A 16,703-nucleotide genomic window follows, 5' to 3' on the forward strand; every position below is an offset into this window, starting at 1 on the left:
GTGATAAAGTGAGAGAGAGGCATGGACATATATATTCACTACCAAACGTAAAATAGATAGCTAGTGGGAAGCAGCTGCATAGCACAGGGAGATGAGCTCAGTGCTTTGTGACCACCTAGAGGGGTGGGATAGGGAGGGTAGGAGGGAGATGCAAGAGGGAGGAGATATGGGAACATATGTATGTGTATAACTGATTCACTTTGTTATAAAGCAGAAACTAACACACCATTGTAGAGCAATTATACTCCAATAAAGATGTAAAAAAAAAAAGATTAAATGGGGACACTGTCTCTAAACACCCATCAGTATGCGTGTCACATAGTAAGTACTCAATGAATGTTATGTATCAGGTTCTAAAAAGAAAAAGAAAGCTGGGAAAAAAGGGAGCAGGTATCATCATGGCAGTTTCTGGGCATTTTGCTGTGAAGAGAACGGAATTAAATGTATAGGCATCCTTTGTCATGACTTGGCAACGGTGGTGCACACAACAGATAAGAGGCCTTCCACAACTTGCTTGAGGCAGGTAGACTGACCAAGCTACTTTTCTCAGATATTTTTAGGATGAGGTTCCTTATTCTTATCTTCAACTGGGAAGGGCAGATTTGCTTGGGAAAGACCCAGATCTTCTTCCTTTACTCTGCTTCCTCCTACTCTCTAGTCACCCCTCAAATCTAAGCCACTGGCCCCTCCTGAGCTCATAGGTCTCAAGCCTGGTGCCATCTCTGCTTTGACCTTCAAGAGGGAAGGACCCTGAGGGATATGTCTAATTCATCAGTATGCAGCTCCCCATTTCTGGTAGAGACCAGCCCCAGACCCACCTATGCACACCACATCCATGAATCCATACATTCCGTAGCAGATCTGGAAGAGGAGGTCTTGGCGCTGCCATTTTGCTGAGGGGCTGAAGGTCGACCAGATGAGCCAAGAGATACTGGCGATGAGGAAAAGGGAACCCAGGATGGCAGCTGCAATCTGAACCTTCTCAATGACTGTCAGAGAGATGGCCTGCCACTGCAGAGAAGAGAACGGGGGGTTAGCGGTTGCTTGGATGCCCTTACCCCATGTCCATCCCATTCCCATCTGTCCTCCTTCTGCTGCCCCAAGCTCTTGCCTCTGGATTTAAACCTGGGCTTTCCAACTTATAATGCGATAGCTATTTTTTCAAGTTTCTGAGGCTGACACTGTGCTTTTGATGTGGAGGAAACCTGTATCACACTAAATGATCAGAAGTCATTACAGGGAGGGGGGTCTGGGCGGGCATGGCTGGGAAGGAAGGCCTTTGTGGTTGATGAGGATACAGACAGAAAAATGGGAAATAAAAGTGGAAATGCAGAGTGTAGGTGGTGTTCCGGGCCCCCAGAATATTCTTTTCTGAGCAACACATTATTTTCTCACTAACAGGTGCTGAGAGGGCACAGGCCTTTTTTTTTCTTCTTTTTTTCACTTGTTTTCTACAACACTGGGCATGTCATTTAATATACATGCTAGAGATTACCAATTCAACAGACAAAGAGAGGACACAGGATGTGGGGGAGAGGTAAGAAAAACAGTATAATTTACTGACCGTATATGAACACTGAGATTTCAGGGTTTTTTTAAACAGAAAAAAAGCACTATGCTAATAGCAGTATTGATGGATGGGTTGAAGGCTAGGGTGTGGGTGGGTTTCCACTCCAAAATTCTATGAGTCTATGGCTGGTCCAGGTAGCATAGGCCTAGATGAGCCATGAGTTGGATTTTAGTTTGGAATTTGTTCATGCTCTTGCTCAGCAAATATGTACTGGGTATTCTCTGTGTGCCAGGCATCCTGCTTGGTGCTGAAGACAAACCAGTAAGCAAAATCATACAAGACTTCTGCTTTCACGGGGCTTTTCATCTAGGGAACACAGACAACCAAATAATTATTTACTACAGCAATCCATCTGGAGTAAGAAAGGGAGGTACGTGGCATGTGAGAGCCTACGATAGGGGGTTTCACTTCCCAGAGGAAGCAATGAGTTGACTGGGAATTTACTGGGCAAAGAGAGGAGGGAAGCATGCTCCAGCAGAGGGAAGAGCATGTGCAAAGGCCCTGTGACAGAAGAAAGCATGGTGAACATGAAAACCTGGAAGAAGACCAGAGAGGGCAGAGCAGAGAGCAGGGAGTATGGGGTGAGACGACTGGGAAAGTAAGAAGGGAAGACCACGTGGGAGCTTGAAGAACATGCACAGATTTTTGACTTTATCATAAGAGTAAACATGATGCTCTTGAACAGTTTTAAGAAGGGGAGTGACAGGATCTGGTTTGGGAAGGTGGAGGGAAGGACTATCTTCTGATTGTAGCAGTTTGCATAATGCCCTGCAGAGAGCATCCCCAGAAGGCATTTCAGGAGGCATTTCAGGAGGCATTTCAGAACTCTCAAGGAAAGGCGGACAACCTTCCTTCTGCCAACAGTGAGCCCTCCCTGCACATTAAATGGCCTGGATGGAAGCACTGATTCTGGCTCCAGCCAGGACTGACCAGAGGCCCCTAAGGAACTGTAACTACTGGAAAACATTTTGCTTGCTAGTCTAGATGTAGGACATTAGCCTTTGCACTTAATTATACAGATCGCATCCCATCACAGGTAATTGGGCCCTTACATTTTCCACTCTCCAGCCTAGGGTTACACATAACAAAGGCATTTTCCAGAAGATGGCCTGATCCGACAGGCTTCCCTCTTAGATGACAAATGCTTCGTCCAGAGCCTGCCTCCTGACTGAGCTTTTTGTTTCCACCACTGTGACATCAATACCCTCCCTTTCTGCTCCAGATTTCACAAACCCCAAATGGAGAGGCACAGGAAGCTCCCCTTAATCCCTAAAGCCCCTTCCTACCAGCCCCTAAGCCACCCGAGGAAACTAAACAGCGCTCCCGACTACAATTTGAAGCAGGAAGAAGAAAGAACAGGAGGCGGTGATATGCACAAGGCTCTCCTCCTGTCTGTCCGATGGGAGGCTCCACAGAGCTGCAAGGAGAAAGCAGAGGACAGGAGAGCTCTGCAGTCTCCCAGGGAGGCTGGGAAGGGGAGAAGGGCTCCAGAGGCACCAGGCTGTGCCACCGCCAGACCCCCAGAGCTTTGTCCCCAGCGAGATCCTGATCGCAGTGTCCTGAGACTTCTCCGTGCCCTGCTGTGCAGCAAATGGAGAGACAAAGAGGAAAGCACATGAAGACGGGATGATTCCTTCCTTATAACAGGAAGGGAAAATGAGCAAGGGCCAGGAGACCCAATCCTAGCCCAGCTCTTCTCCAACTTGTGGACTGTGACCTAGGAGAAGTCAATAAATCAAGGGACTTCCCTGGTGGTGCAGTGGTTGGGAATCCGCCTGCCAATGCAGGGAACATGGGTTCGAGCCCTGGTCCAGGAAGATCCTACATGCCGTAGAGCAACTAAGCCCATGCACCACAACTACTGAGCCTGTGCTCTGGAGCCCACGAGCCACAGCTGCTGAGCCCGTGTGCTGCAATGGCTGAAGCCCGTGCACCTAGGGCCTGTGCTCCGCAACAAGAGAAGCCACCGCAATGAGAAGCCCGCGCACCACAATGAGGAGGGGCCCCGGCTCGCCACAACTAGAGAAAGCCCACGCAGCAATAAAGACCCAATGCAGCCTAAAGTAAATAAATAAATAAATAAATTTACAAAAAAAAATATTAAAAAAAATCATCAAGACTTCCAAAAAGTGGAGATAGTTGGTCCCTCCTGCTTTCTAGAGTATTGCAATGGTTAAGTGAAATTAATCAGTGCTCTGAAGGGTACGTGCTGCCATCATTTTTGTTCTTCATTATGTTTCAGCAAAAGTACAGCTATGCATGTCAAGGTGGGCCTACTTATAACTGTAGTTAGCAAACTCCGTGCTGGGCACTGCAGGGTAGAGGTTAAGGGCCACCCTCAGAAGTCAGACCCCTTGGATGTAACCCTGCTCCACCAGGGTGACCTTGGACAGACTGCTGACCCCTCTGTGCCTCTACTGTCTCATCTGTAAACTGGGAATAATAATAGTACATTGGGTTGTTTTCAGTATTAAATGTGATGATGCATGGGAATACCTAGAACAGTGACTGGTCCCCAGTTAGCACTAACTAAATGTTCATTAATAGGATTGCAGTTCAGGTGTAGCAAAGAGGATGAGAAGCAGCCACAGAACCTTGAGACCACAACGCCACCCTGACGTGCCTCCCTTCTCAAGGGGATCTTTCTAGAAACAGAGCTTGCCGAGGGTCACTGAAATAACGTGCTGTCTTGTCCACTGTTTCTCACAGCATGGTATGGGGCATGAACCAAGAGGTGAGAGACCTGGGACCTGGAAGAAACTTTCCTACTCTGACGGCAGAGGTAGCTCCGGCACCCCATCTATTGCTCCGCTCGCTCGTGGTAGGGCCTGCCTGCTCCATCCTGTACCACAGATGGTCAGGCCCGCCTGGGAGAGCAGAAGTTGCCCCACCATGGCTGAGCAAGCAGCCGTCTCACACTTGGCGGAGCCCAAGCCCAGGACATGCAATTGGGACAATCTGGGCCACAATCACACAACACTGCTGCCAGTCCAGACTCTATCCTTCTTCTGGTACTATCTGGAAAAGTGAAATGGCATTTACTGAGCACACACCACTGAATGCAATGGTCCACTCACTATCCAGAAGTAACAGAATCAGAGAGTCTCTAGTGACTAAAAACTCACAGTTAAAGACACGGTAGTAACTTAAGAATAAAGCCATAGATCAAATTTGTCAATACTGCCATCTGCTTACTGCACTTATGAGATTAGAATGACCTTTTCTTTTCTTTATCCCCAGAAAAAAAAGTTATCCCTAAATGGTTCTTCATTTTTTTGTGTCGGAGGGCTGATTCCTGTTTATGAGCCAAGGGCGGAGCCAAGGGGGCACTTGGCGGTCGGCTTGTGGGTTTGGACGCTGACCCTTTTCCAAGGTTTGAATCAGCTGAGAAGGAAGGGAAGAGTTAAGGCACTCCAGGGCGTGGAGTCAGCTGCCTCACGGCACTGCTATTTTAAGAACACTTCAAGATTTCGGAATGAATGGCTAAAGATGGAACCAGCGCAGGGAGAAGCGCTTCTTATTCTGACCCCTTGGTACACTATTGGGATGGCTGAGGTGCCTGGGGGCTCTAATGCCTCCTTCCAGAAATAAGCCTCCCCGCTGGCCTGCACGTGCGGACACTGCAACTCCAGGTGTTTCCAGCTGCTGTTCATGCAAAGATCCCATAGCCACCCTCACCCCCAGAGCACTCGCCCTCCTGGGGCTGCAGGATGGACTCTCTCCCACCCCCTCGGAGAGGAGGAGAGAGACAACGGTGCCCAGCTGCTGAGTTCCCACCCTCACTAGCGTGCTGGTTAATTGATTACGTGGCAGCTTAACTGGCTGACCGTGCGTTTGTGGAGGTATTTTCAGAAGCAAAGCGCTCTCTCTCTCTGTGTGCCTTGCAGGGGGAGCTGTGTGATTTGGAGGATTTACGACATAGTGCAGGACCTGCCAGCTCCTTGGGGGTGATGGATGTATCGGGGCAGGGCGGGAGGGGTCGGGGAGGACCGTGGGGGAACCCTTAGTTCTGACAGGTCCAGCCCTGTGTGAATCTGTTTCGCAGAGCCCACCCGAGCCCTGGCCCTCCTGCCCTTGCCCTGCACAGGACAATCTTCAAAGTCTCTCCCATGTCTTTCTTCCTTCTTGCCCCCTTTTCTTTTCCTCTGCTTCCCTCTCCTGTCTCGTCTCCATTTTTCTCTAGTCTCTTGTCACAGGAAGGATGGTCTGTGGACCAGCAACATCAGCATCATTCGATAGCTTGTTAGAAACACAGGATCTCAGGCCCCACCCCACATGCCTGAATCACAGCCTGTGTTTTGACGAGATTCCAGGTGAATGACACATTCAAGTTTGGGAAGTACCACTGAGTCTCCTCTCTCTTTGTTTCTTCTTTTCCGCCCTTAGCTTTATCACTGTCTTTCTCCTCACCCTCCCACCCTATCTTTTTCCCCTCCTGCACTCGTCTGTCCTCTGGTCTTTCTTGTTTTTTCCTCTCTCCTTCCCTTCCTCCCCTCTTTTCTTCCTATTCCTTTTCCTTATCTTTCTGATTTCATCCATTCATTCAGTCATCCATTAGCTCACTTATTCTCTCTCTCCCATCTGATTCTCCACATTTCTTTACTTCTATATCTATTTCTCTCTCTTGGCCCCAATCCCTTTCTCCTCTTCTGGCTGAGGCTTAAGAGAAAACACAAAAATTCTTTCACCCCCTCCTGTCCGGTTGCCATCCGCGGTCTCGCCCACCTGACCCATCTTGTTCTTTTTCTCCAAACCACCCAGACTCTAAGGTGAAGTCGTCCTCCCGCCGAAAAGCAGGGGGTGTGGGAAACCCTGGGCCGGAGCCCCAGCATCCCAGCGGGCAGCCCCCGGTTGTACCTGCAGAGGGTTCTTTGTGCTGATGGCGATGACGTGGTACTTGTAGTAGCACAGCTCGCAGCTCCAGCAGCCCCGCTCGCTGATCCACTTGATGAGGCAAGGCTGGTGCGTGCACTTGACCGAGCCGTCGCAGCGGCACGGGCTCAGCAGCTCCCCCTGCAGGGAGAGAGGCGGAGGGTGGTGAGGCCCGAGCCCCGCCGTCTGGGGGTGGCGTTGGGGGTCTGGCCGCCTGAGTGCTGGTTTGCCCCCCAGCCCTCCCCGTCTCGGGGCAGGCCAGACCACAGGCTTAGTTGGGAGGCCCCAGACACTAGGGGGAAGGCCTGGGCTCCAGATACCCAGCTTCCGTGAAGTCAACTAACAATTCTGAGCCCCCCGCTCCTACTAGGTACTGCCCAAGTCCTAGGGTTTCTGTGGAAATGAGTCGGGGGATTTCTGTGGAAGCCCTCTGCCATCCAAAGGGGGTGTCAGACTTCTCTTTAAAGGCTCAGCCAGGGGTCTCAAACTCAAATGCTCTCAGGATCAGACAGGTGACACAAGTGACAGAAGCCAGCTGGTGGGGATTAGGACAGATCGGAGGGCCCAGACCCCAGTTAAAGGGACAGCCATTATCAGCTGTACATGTGGGAATCTAGGTGGCACTTTTTAATGTAAAATATCCCCATAGTCAAATGTCAACAGCGAATCCAAGTTTTGAATACAACATATTGTAAGGATCCTTTTGCCTGAGTCCGGAGCTCTGGTCCTGAGCTTTTGCACTCTTCTGAAGGACAGCCCATAGAGACCCAGTTCCCCTCTGTGAAGCCTCTCGCCCCTGGTCCCAGAGTGACAAAAACATAGCAGGCAGGCCTGAATCCCGGGGACCTAGGAGGCTGGGCAGGTGCCCTCTCTGAAGGCCTGGGGCCCTGTGCACACGTCCCTCGGGCCTGGTTGGGAGTGACTGGGACCAGCCTGGCGCAGGCCTCGAAGCAGGGAGGCAAAGACGGTGGCTGGATTTGAAGCCCCTTGTGAGTGGACCGCAGAGCTGGGCTCAGTCTCTGGAGCACCCTGTGACCATACGTCACGTGACCACGACTGAAGCCTGCGTCTGCTTCCTGCTGGGCCTGATGCTGCGGCCCCAGAGTGCCTCCTTGAGCCTCCCTCCCCGCCTCCTCTTCTCTCCTCTCCCCTCCCTTTCCCCTCTCTCCCCCTGTGTGTTCTTTTTCTCCCTCCTCACTCAGGGTCTATCATTTCTTCTTGCTGACTCGGGTCCACCCAACGCCTTCATATACCTTCTCAGGGACTTTAGCAGTGGGGCCCACCCAACTCCCCAACCTGTGCTTCCTTCTGACCTATCCCATGGCCCCCCGCTTCCTTATTTCCTATGCCCTCCCTCCCCCAACTCATCTATTTTGGGAAAATGTCTTCTGTCTCACTCCTATCAAAGGACCCAGGAACTGCCATGCACAGCCCCATTCCCTACTCCCCACACTGATGTATTTGAGATATGGCCACTTAAGCCATGTCTGTTAGTTTGGGGATTTCACTATTCAGGAAACCACATCTTGTTCCCAACTTTGAATAAGCAGGCACAGGAGCTCCTGACCTATAAGTTACAGAGCTTCATTTGTATATTTAATCATGCTCTTGGCTGTAGACTGTAGAACTAGCCATTTCCTCCTAAGATGCTTGGAATCATCTTTCCCTTTCACTTTAACTTCTGTCATTCAAAGACTGCCCCTTGGCCTGGATGTGTTCTAGAGTGTCCTTTGGCACCTGGTATACCTGTCAAACTGCTTCTCTGTCTTCATGATGGTTCCAAAGCCACCTCCTACAGGGAATCATCCATGATTTCTCTAGGTTGAGTGCAATGCCTTGATCACTGAGGGCCTTATCAGCACAACCTTATGAGGCTCTCTGCCTATGCCTGTCTACCTCCCAGAGGAGCCCTGGAAGTCAGGTATGGGGGGGGTCATTCATCTTTGCACCCCATTCCCCCAGCACCTAGCCTACTCTCAGCAGGTCCTCAACAACCTTTGTGTTTGAGTGAGTGAAAACATAAGTCAGGGGTCTGTTCAGGTTTCCTGCCTGGCCCTGAAGAACGGGGATGAGGCTGCCCACTCCATAAGAATGGGAACCATGTCCATCTTGTTGACCTTGGGACCCCAGCACCTCACTCAGTGCCCAGCACTCCCTGTATATATGTACAATGAAGGAACATGGTGGCAGAAATGCTCAGGGTGTCTCATCCCCATAAAGTCCTCCCTGGTTCCCTACTCTGATCCTCCAGTGTTGACAGGCCCTCTCACTGTGGCTGAAGGCCTGGAGCCTTCCTATACCTGTCGTGAGAGCACTTCCCCATGTGTCTCTGGGTCACTAGAAGCAATATATATCTTATATCCGTCTTTGCACCCTTAGCACCTAGTACAGTGCCTGAAACAATTAGACAATCCATCCCACTTTTTTTTTTTGTGGCCGTGCCCCATGGCATGTGGGGTCTGAATTCCCCGACCAGAGATCGAACCTGCGCCCCCTGCAGTGGAAGCACAGAGTCTTAACCACTGGACCGCCAGGGAAATCCCACACTCCATCCAACTTTAGCAGTGCAGTGAACACACAGCTGTTTGATGAATAAGAGGTTTTGCTCCTCTAGCACATGGCCAGCCTCTGGCTCCAGGTGGGCGGCGGTGGCTCCAGGGAGAGACGTAGAACAGGCAGGAGATGCCCACATTGCCGGGCACTCACCACAGCCATTGAGGCCCTTGGTATGGAGAAGCTGCTGTGTGGTTCTGAGAAAAAAAATAGGAGGGGGAGGTTGGGGAGAGGTGCTGAGGGAGAGGCAAAAGCCCTCATTATTCATGGCAGTATTTCTTAGGCTCGTTAATTCTAAAGGATGAGCTGGGTTTGATTAATCGGGTTGTTAAGCAGCCATGTCAAATTGCCAATCAAGTAAGAGACATTACTTCCGGTCCCTGCAACGGTGCCAAGCAACAGCAAAGGCTGTTCTCCTTGCTTTCCAAACGGCAGCCATGAGACAAGGGAGGAAGAGCCGCTGGCCAGGCATAACTGATAACAAGACCTGGGCTCTCCATCGTGGCTCTGGATGTGGGACCATCACTGGAGCCCCCCAGTTATCTAGAGAAGGAGGCAGCATGACCTGGCCTGGTCCCAGTGCCTGGCCACAGGCCAAGAGGCCAAAGGTATGCAGTTTCCGCTGGAGCTTCCAGTCCCCCATGCTTTCCCTTGACACCGGTCAACCCAAAAGGCAGGATAGGGACTTGCTTTCGGTGCCACAAATATTAGAAAGCAAGGACACCAAAGATGTTAGAAAAGTTTAACTTTGATGAAGGAAGCAATCCAGGATTTTAGAAAGAAGAACCTGCAAAGAAGCTGTTTTAACCTTGGCATTCACGTAAGTTTTTTAATTTTATGATTTAGCATATTTTTATGTACATTGGGGAGGAGGGCCATAATCTTTTTTGTGTTTAGGGCTTCTAAGAGGCCTGAACCTGGACACTGTACCAGCTTTGACTGGTCAACCTGTGCTTCTTCAAGAAAGAAAAAATGGAAATGAGCCAATAGCCAGACAGGTTCAGGTTAGACTGAAGGAAGGTGTTCTTTGAAGTAAACTCTATTGAAAGTTAAAATGGTGGAACGTGGAAATTGAGGTGATAAACATCTCTCAGTATAACAGAGACCCCTATTGAAAAGGTTAAATGACCAACTCAAGGTTACTCAGCCAGGGACTTCCCTGGTGGCGCAGTGGTTAAGAATCTACCTGCCGATGCAGGGGACACCAGTTTGAGTCCTGGTCCGCGAAGATCCCACATGCCGCGGAGCAACTAAACCCGTGCGCCACAACTACTGAAGCCTGCGCGCCTAGAGCCCGTGCTCCGCAACAAAAGAAACTGACCGCAATGAGAAGCCTGCACACTGCAAAGAAGAGTAGCCCCCACCCACTGCAACTAGAGAAAGCCTGCACACAGCAGAAAAGAGCCAACACAGCCAAAAATAAGTAAATAAAATAAATAAATTTATTTTTTTTAAAAAATGTGGTCACTCAGCCAACCAGTGGCATGGCCAAGAATGTAAAGCCGGGTCTTTCTGACATCAGACTCTGAACTTCTCACCACACTCTGCTCATGCCCCCCTTGCACGTGGGTTCCTCCTGTCCCGCACCTGTGCCCATGGGTCTCTTTTGTGGTCCAGCTCCAGCCCTTCTGCCAAGTCTCCCATGACTGCCAGCTACAGACCCATCTTCTCTCCCTGTGTCATCACCCACAGTTTGGCTCTTAATCAGCCTTCAGTTGTTTCCTCTGGGATTTGGGGTGCTCCTGCATAACCCACAGGACTGGGCACGTCATAGTTGCACAATAAAAGTGCATTTACTGTCTGGACAGACACCAGGGTAAGGCAGAGGACAGGCCCCTCTGGCCCAGCTCCTGAGGGTTCAGCCTTTGGGCTGGAGGATTATTACAGACTCATCTGCTGTGTTCAGCAAACTCCACAGCACAGAACAGCTCATTAAATGCAAAGGGCATCAGACACTTCCTCAATGAACAGCTTGGAGCTTTGGGGCCCAGAGATCACCCTGGGAATGACTAAGGCAAGAAAAATGGATCTTCTCTAATCCCCGGGCCCCCATGGGACACAGTGTAAGGGACGGGTGAAGAGCATGGTTTTGGGAGAACAAGTCCTTAAGTTTAAATGCCTCTTCAGCTCTTACTGGCTGTGCAAACTTGGGCAAGTCTCTTAACCTCTGTGAGGCTCTGTTTCTTCACCTTTCCGTTGCAGGCAACTCTTACCTCCTCAGAGCCTGTCTGTAAGAATGGAGTGAGATCATGCATGCAAAGTGCTGGACACAGAGCCTGGCCCAATTAAGTCCTCTTGTGAAAATATTCCAATTCTAACTCGCCTTTCCATAAGGACTTTAGTTTCATAGTTTTTTCTACTACAACTCTAATCTATGCTCTGACAATCAAATAGGTAAGACGGGAGCCATGCCTTAAGTAAAGGGTCAACTAAGCCTAGAGGGAGGTTGAGATAAAAGAAATGCCTAAGAGAGTCCACCCTGATGAGGTGGGGAAGGGGTCGGAACACAGGTCTCCCTTCTGGCCCAGGACTGTCCTCTGTGTCACCAGGGATCACTGAGAGTGTTTGGGGGCCCTCTTTCCCTGAGGAGGCTGAACAGGAGGCCGCTTGGATGGGTGAAGTGGGGTCATGCTAGAGGCAGGACAAGGTTATCCATAGCCCTTGGCGGTGGCTGAGCTAGTGTGTGGGGAAGAGAACAGGATGGATTTTCCTTGCTGCCAAATAACACAGCAAGCTGCAGGCGCGAGACTCCAGTCGTGTCTCCATTCACAGATGTCTTTCTGTTTATTTCTGCCTTGCTTCCATTTTTCTCCCCTCTCAATCTCAAAGGACTTGCTTCTGGAGTCCTTAGGTTACCTAGTTGCCATGGCAGTGGCAGGTAAGCCAAAGACTTCCCCTTCCACCCACATGGGCACCAGGCATCCTTGCCACTGAGCAGAAAGAAAAAAATAGTCTAGTGAAGCGAAGACAGCCTCAGTCCTGCTGTAGTTTGCATCTCTGGGAGATCAGAACAAAGGAAACAATAGCCTTGGTGTGCAGTTTAGGGACATTTCCCTTTATTGAGACTAACGTGGTGGTTAAGAGCTTGGACCATAATCCCACACAGATTCGGGTATAGCCAGGCTCTTATAATCTGTGTGATTCTGGGCAAGTTGCTTAACCTCTCTGGGCCGCATTCAATCATTTGTTTATTCATCAAATATACATCTCGTATGTTCCAAGTTCTTTTCTAGGTGACAGGGATACAGCAGTGAATGCTACTAATCAAAATTCTCTAGTCAAGAGGGACAGATGTTTTAAAACGATAAACAAGTAAACTATAAGTACCTGAGATGTTGTTATGTGCTATGGAGAAAAATAAGCAGGGAAGGGCTTCCCTGGTGGCGCAGTGGTTGAGAATCTGCCTGCTAGTGCAGGGGACACGGGTTCGAGCCCTGGTCTGGGAGGATCCCACATGCCGCGGAGCAACTAGGCCCGTGAGCCACAACTACTGAGCCTGCGCGTCTGGAGCCTGTGCTCCGCAACAGGAAAGGACGTGATAGTGAGAAGCCCGCACACCGCGATGAAGAGTGGCCCCCGCTTGCCGCAACTAGAGAGAGCCCTCGCACAGAAACGAAGACCCAACACAGCCAAAAATAAATAAATAAATTAAAAAAAAAAAAAAGAAAGAAAAGCAGGGAAAAGGAAAATGGAATACCAGGGAGGGGACAAGTTGAAATTCTAAAAATGGGGACATTTGAGTGAAGACCTGAGGATGATGAGGAGCAAGCCATGCAGGTATATGGGGCTGAGCAGAGAGAACATCAAGTGCAAAGGCCCTGAGGCAGAAGCATACCTAGCATGTTCTAGGGACACAAAAGAGGCTGGTCTGTCTGGGCTAGAGTGAATGGAAGGACAGCGATTAGGACATGAGGTCAGAGATATAATGGGGATCAAGAATGGGGGACAAGGGCTTCCCTGGTGGCACAGTGGTTGAGAGTCCACCTGCCGATGCAGGGGACACGGGTTCATGCCCCGGTCTGGGAAGATCCCACATGCCGCGGAGCGGCTGGGCCCATGAGCCACGGCCGCTGAGCCTGCGTGTCCAGAGCCTGTGCTCTGCAACAGGAGAGGCCACAACAGTGAGAGGCCTGTGTACCAAAAAAAAAATAAAATAAAAAAAAAGAATGGGGGACAAGTCAGACAAGGCTTGTGGGCCATTTTAAGGACTTGGCATTTTTTGTGAAGGAAATGGAAAATCAAGAGCTTGTTTTGAGCAGTGGAGAGTGACATGATCTGACCACGTGTGACAGGATGCTTCTGGCTGCTGTATTGAAAATAGACCAGGAAGAAGTACGGGCCAAGTAGGGAGCCAGGAGGCTGTAATCCAGGCGAGCGGTGATGGTGTTTTGGACCAGTAGGGTAGCAATGGAAGTTCTGAGAAACTTCTGGATATATTTTTGAAGATAGCAATGGAAGTTCCGAGGAAGTTTCTGGGTATATTTTTGAAGATACAGATATTAAGATTTGCTGATGGATTGGGTGTGGTGGATGAGAGGAGAAAAGTCAAGGATGATGAAGTTCTGAGCAGTGAGAAGGCTGGAGTGTTGCCTTCAGCTGAGATGGGAAAGACTGAGGTGGGGGGCAGGTTTTGGAGGGTAGACTGGGAGCTCATTTGGAGATGTGTCAATTTTGAGATGCCTGTTAAATATCCAAGTGAAGACATGAAATTGGGATGGCAAGATATATTTGTCTGGACTTTAGGGTAGAGGTCCAGACTCAAGATATACATTTGAGAGTCACTGGCATACAAATGGTGTTTAAAGCCACGAGCCCAGGAACAAGTGCAGGTGGGAAAAGGGAGGGATACGAGGGCTGCTTCCTGGAGGATGCCAAGATGTCGGAGCTTAGGAGATGAGAAAGAACCAGAAGAACCTGAGAGGGAGGGTCAGTGGGCTGAGAAGAGAATGTGATGTTCCAAAAGCCGAAGAAGAAGACATAGTCTTTCAGGAAACAGGGAGCCCTGTCAAAAGCTGCTGTTGGGTCCAGTTGGATAAGAACTGAGAATTAACCATGGATTTGGCAAGTTTCCTTTCTATTTCTTCCATTTTCTAGATTAAGCAAAGCCATGGACTGAGAGTGAAGGTGTTGGAGGTGTTGGAATTCTGAGAACTGGCATAAAATAGTCATCTGGGAGAGTTTTAAGAGTGATTAGACTAGAGAAATAAGTAGAATTCCTGGCAGCACTGAGGGTCCTTTCTATTAAAATAAAATGGCTCATCTGTGAAACTGGGGGAGGAGGGTAGTAAGAGAATATATTTAGCACCCTGCCTGGCACACAATAAGGTCTCAGTAAATGCTAGGCGAATATGGAAAAGGTTATAATAGAGGTTATGGCTGATCTCCTTGTCTCTAAGGCCACCTTCTCACCTACTTCAAACACTGATCAATTTCTTTCCTTCCTTTCTCCCTCCTTTGAATAAGATTCCCTTCTTATTAATAATCCTCATGTTATAAACATCTCACAGTTCTAACAAAGTGCTTTTATAGACATTATATCATCTACTACCTCAATAACTGAATGAGGCTAATAATTATTTCTCCTGCTTTACTCTATGAGGGTACCCACTCAGAGAGGTTGTTACTTGCTCGAGAGAAAGGCAGGGTAAGGCTCTGAAACCAATTCTGCCCATCGGGCTGCCCACACCCACAGCATCTCTGCCCACTCCCGTGACCCCTGCCTCCCATCCCTTCTCCCACCCCCAGCAGCCTTGTTCATCAGATCCTTACCTTTCCAGCCCTGACAAAGAGAGATGGCCTTGCTGAATCCCTGTTCATGTATGAACGCAACGGCAGAAATGCTTTTCCCCTTTGCCCCTCTCCTCCGAACCCAATTCCAGGCAGTGTTCACCGGGTATTAACTGATGTGGTGGTTAGAGTGGTTCTAACTCCCCCTCTCACTCCCACCCTTGGCCGGGGGGAGACACTTGTTAAGTCAAAATTAAGAGTCAGTGATTTGGGGGAGTTCCCTGGCGGTCAGGTGGTTAGGACTCGGTGCTTTCACTGCTAAGGGCTCGGGTTCAATCCCTGGTTAGGGAACTAAGATCCCGCCAGCAGCGTGGCATAGTCAAATTTAAAAAAAAAAAAAAAAAAAGGAGACAATTTTTTTTTTTTTTTTTTTTTTTTTGTGGTACACGGGCCTCTCACTGCTGTGGCCTCTCCCGTTGTGGAGCACAGGGTCCGGATGTGCAGGCTCAGCGGCCATGGCTCATGGGCCCAGCCACTCCACAGCATGTGGGATTTTCCCGGACTGGGGCACGAACCCGTGTCCCCTGCATCGGCAGGCGGACTCTCAACCACTGCGCCACCAGGGAAGCCCCTAGGATTTCCCGTCTTGAGTGGAGTGGAACCTGTGCATATTGGAGTGGGAGCAATGGGCACAGGAATAGGAAAGTTCACTGAGATTGTGGAGGAGCACTGGGAGGAACGCCAAGGAGAGTCGAGACTCCGCAGTGCCCATCCTAGGTAGTCTCTATGAGGAATGACAGTTGACAGGGAAAGCAGAGAACTGCCTGGCACCACTCCTGGGACTCCACGTGTTCCGGGGGACTAGCTAACAGGAAGGTTTCTCAATAACATATCCTCCCAACTTTATGGGCACCACCAAACTGGTCCATGATATCGACCAACTATTTGTGCAGCTGTGATCTGGGTTGGGCGAACAAAGCTGGGAGGGAGGAGACAAACGGGGAACACAGATGGGGCCAGTGAACAGAAGGAAAACCTAGAAGCTTTCAGTGTCTTCTTCCTGCAGGACCCCAGGCAGTGATTTCTTGATTCCACAGACGGGACAATGTACCCTGGAATCGGGATCAAGAAAGATGACCTATCGGGCTTCCCTGGTGGCTCAGCGGTTGAGAGTCCGCCTGCTGATGAAGGGGACACGGGTTCGTGTCCCTGTCCAGGAAGATCCCACATGCCGCGAGGTGGCTGGGCCCGTGAGCCATGGCCACTGAGCCTGCGTGTCCGGAGCCTGTGCTCTGCAATGGGAGAGGCCACAACGGTGAGATGCCCGCGTACTGCAAAAAAAAAAAAAAAAAAAAAAGAAAGATGACCATGAGGACGTTCTTACCAGCAAAGGTTGTGGTAGATAAACAGGAGGGGGTGTGGCTCCTGCTGTCCAGGAGGGTGATAAAGCAAGTTTCCCCCTTCTCTCTGGGAGGCAGGCTGATTGACATGATGACCTTCAAAGATCCCCATGGCCCTAGAATCCATTATTATATACAGACAAGCCATTCTGAATTCTCTGCATGTTGTGTCAGGCAGTGTACAGGCAGCAATTTGTTTTCTGGATGGAGCCATTTCTGGCCACTCACCCATAGCACTTTACATGCTCCGTTTCCAGCCAGGCCAGGCCCAAGCTTCTCACTACCCCTCTCAATGGCACCAAGACCAAACCCTGGCTTTAGGAGACCCACAGTGTGTTAATACTGGTAGAGTAAATACAGAATTGTTGCAAGATAATTCGATTTAAAAAAGAAAGACTCTATTACTAAGTAGAAAAAAAAAAGATTTAAGGTCTTAATGAGCTCTAGTTATCTACACTGAATTCAATTAACTGCATAATTATTTCTAGTTCTCTCTTACCAGCAGCTTACTTTCACAAACACACCACACACACACACACACACACACACATATAATCTGCCTCCTTCTTCATAGAAAAATT

At 49.6% G+C, this 16,703-nt stretch overlaps 1 protein-coding gene across 1 annotated transcript in view; it reads right to left on the reverse strand.

The window, feature by feature from the left end:
- Window positions 1–16,703, reverse strand: part of MARCHF4 (membrane associated ring-CH-type finger 4) — a gene marked incomplete at its 3' end in the record, with an annotated part of 99,947 nt that overhangs the window by 18,232 nt on the left and 65,012 nt on the right. The window contains exons 2-3 of the mRNA XM_081243094.1: window positions 6,428–6,583; window positions 819–1,011 (exon numbers count right to left, since the gene is read on the reverse strand). Coding sequence (XP_081099220.1) covers window positions 819–1,011; window positions 6,428–6,583 — 349 coding nt within the window. The remainder of the gene's footprint in view (window positions 1–818; window positions 1,012–6,427; window positions 6,584–16,703) is intronic.

Source organism: Mesoplodon bidens (genome assembly GCF_964165515.1).
Source record: "Mesoplodon bidens genome assembly, chromosome: 8".
NCBI classification, from domain to species: Eukaryota; Metazoa; Chordata; class Mammalia; order Artiodactyla; family Ziphiidae; genus Mesoplodon; species Mesoplodon bidens.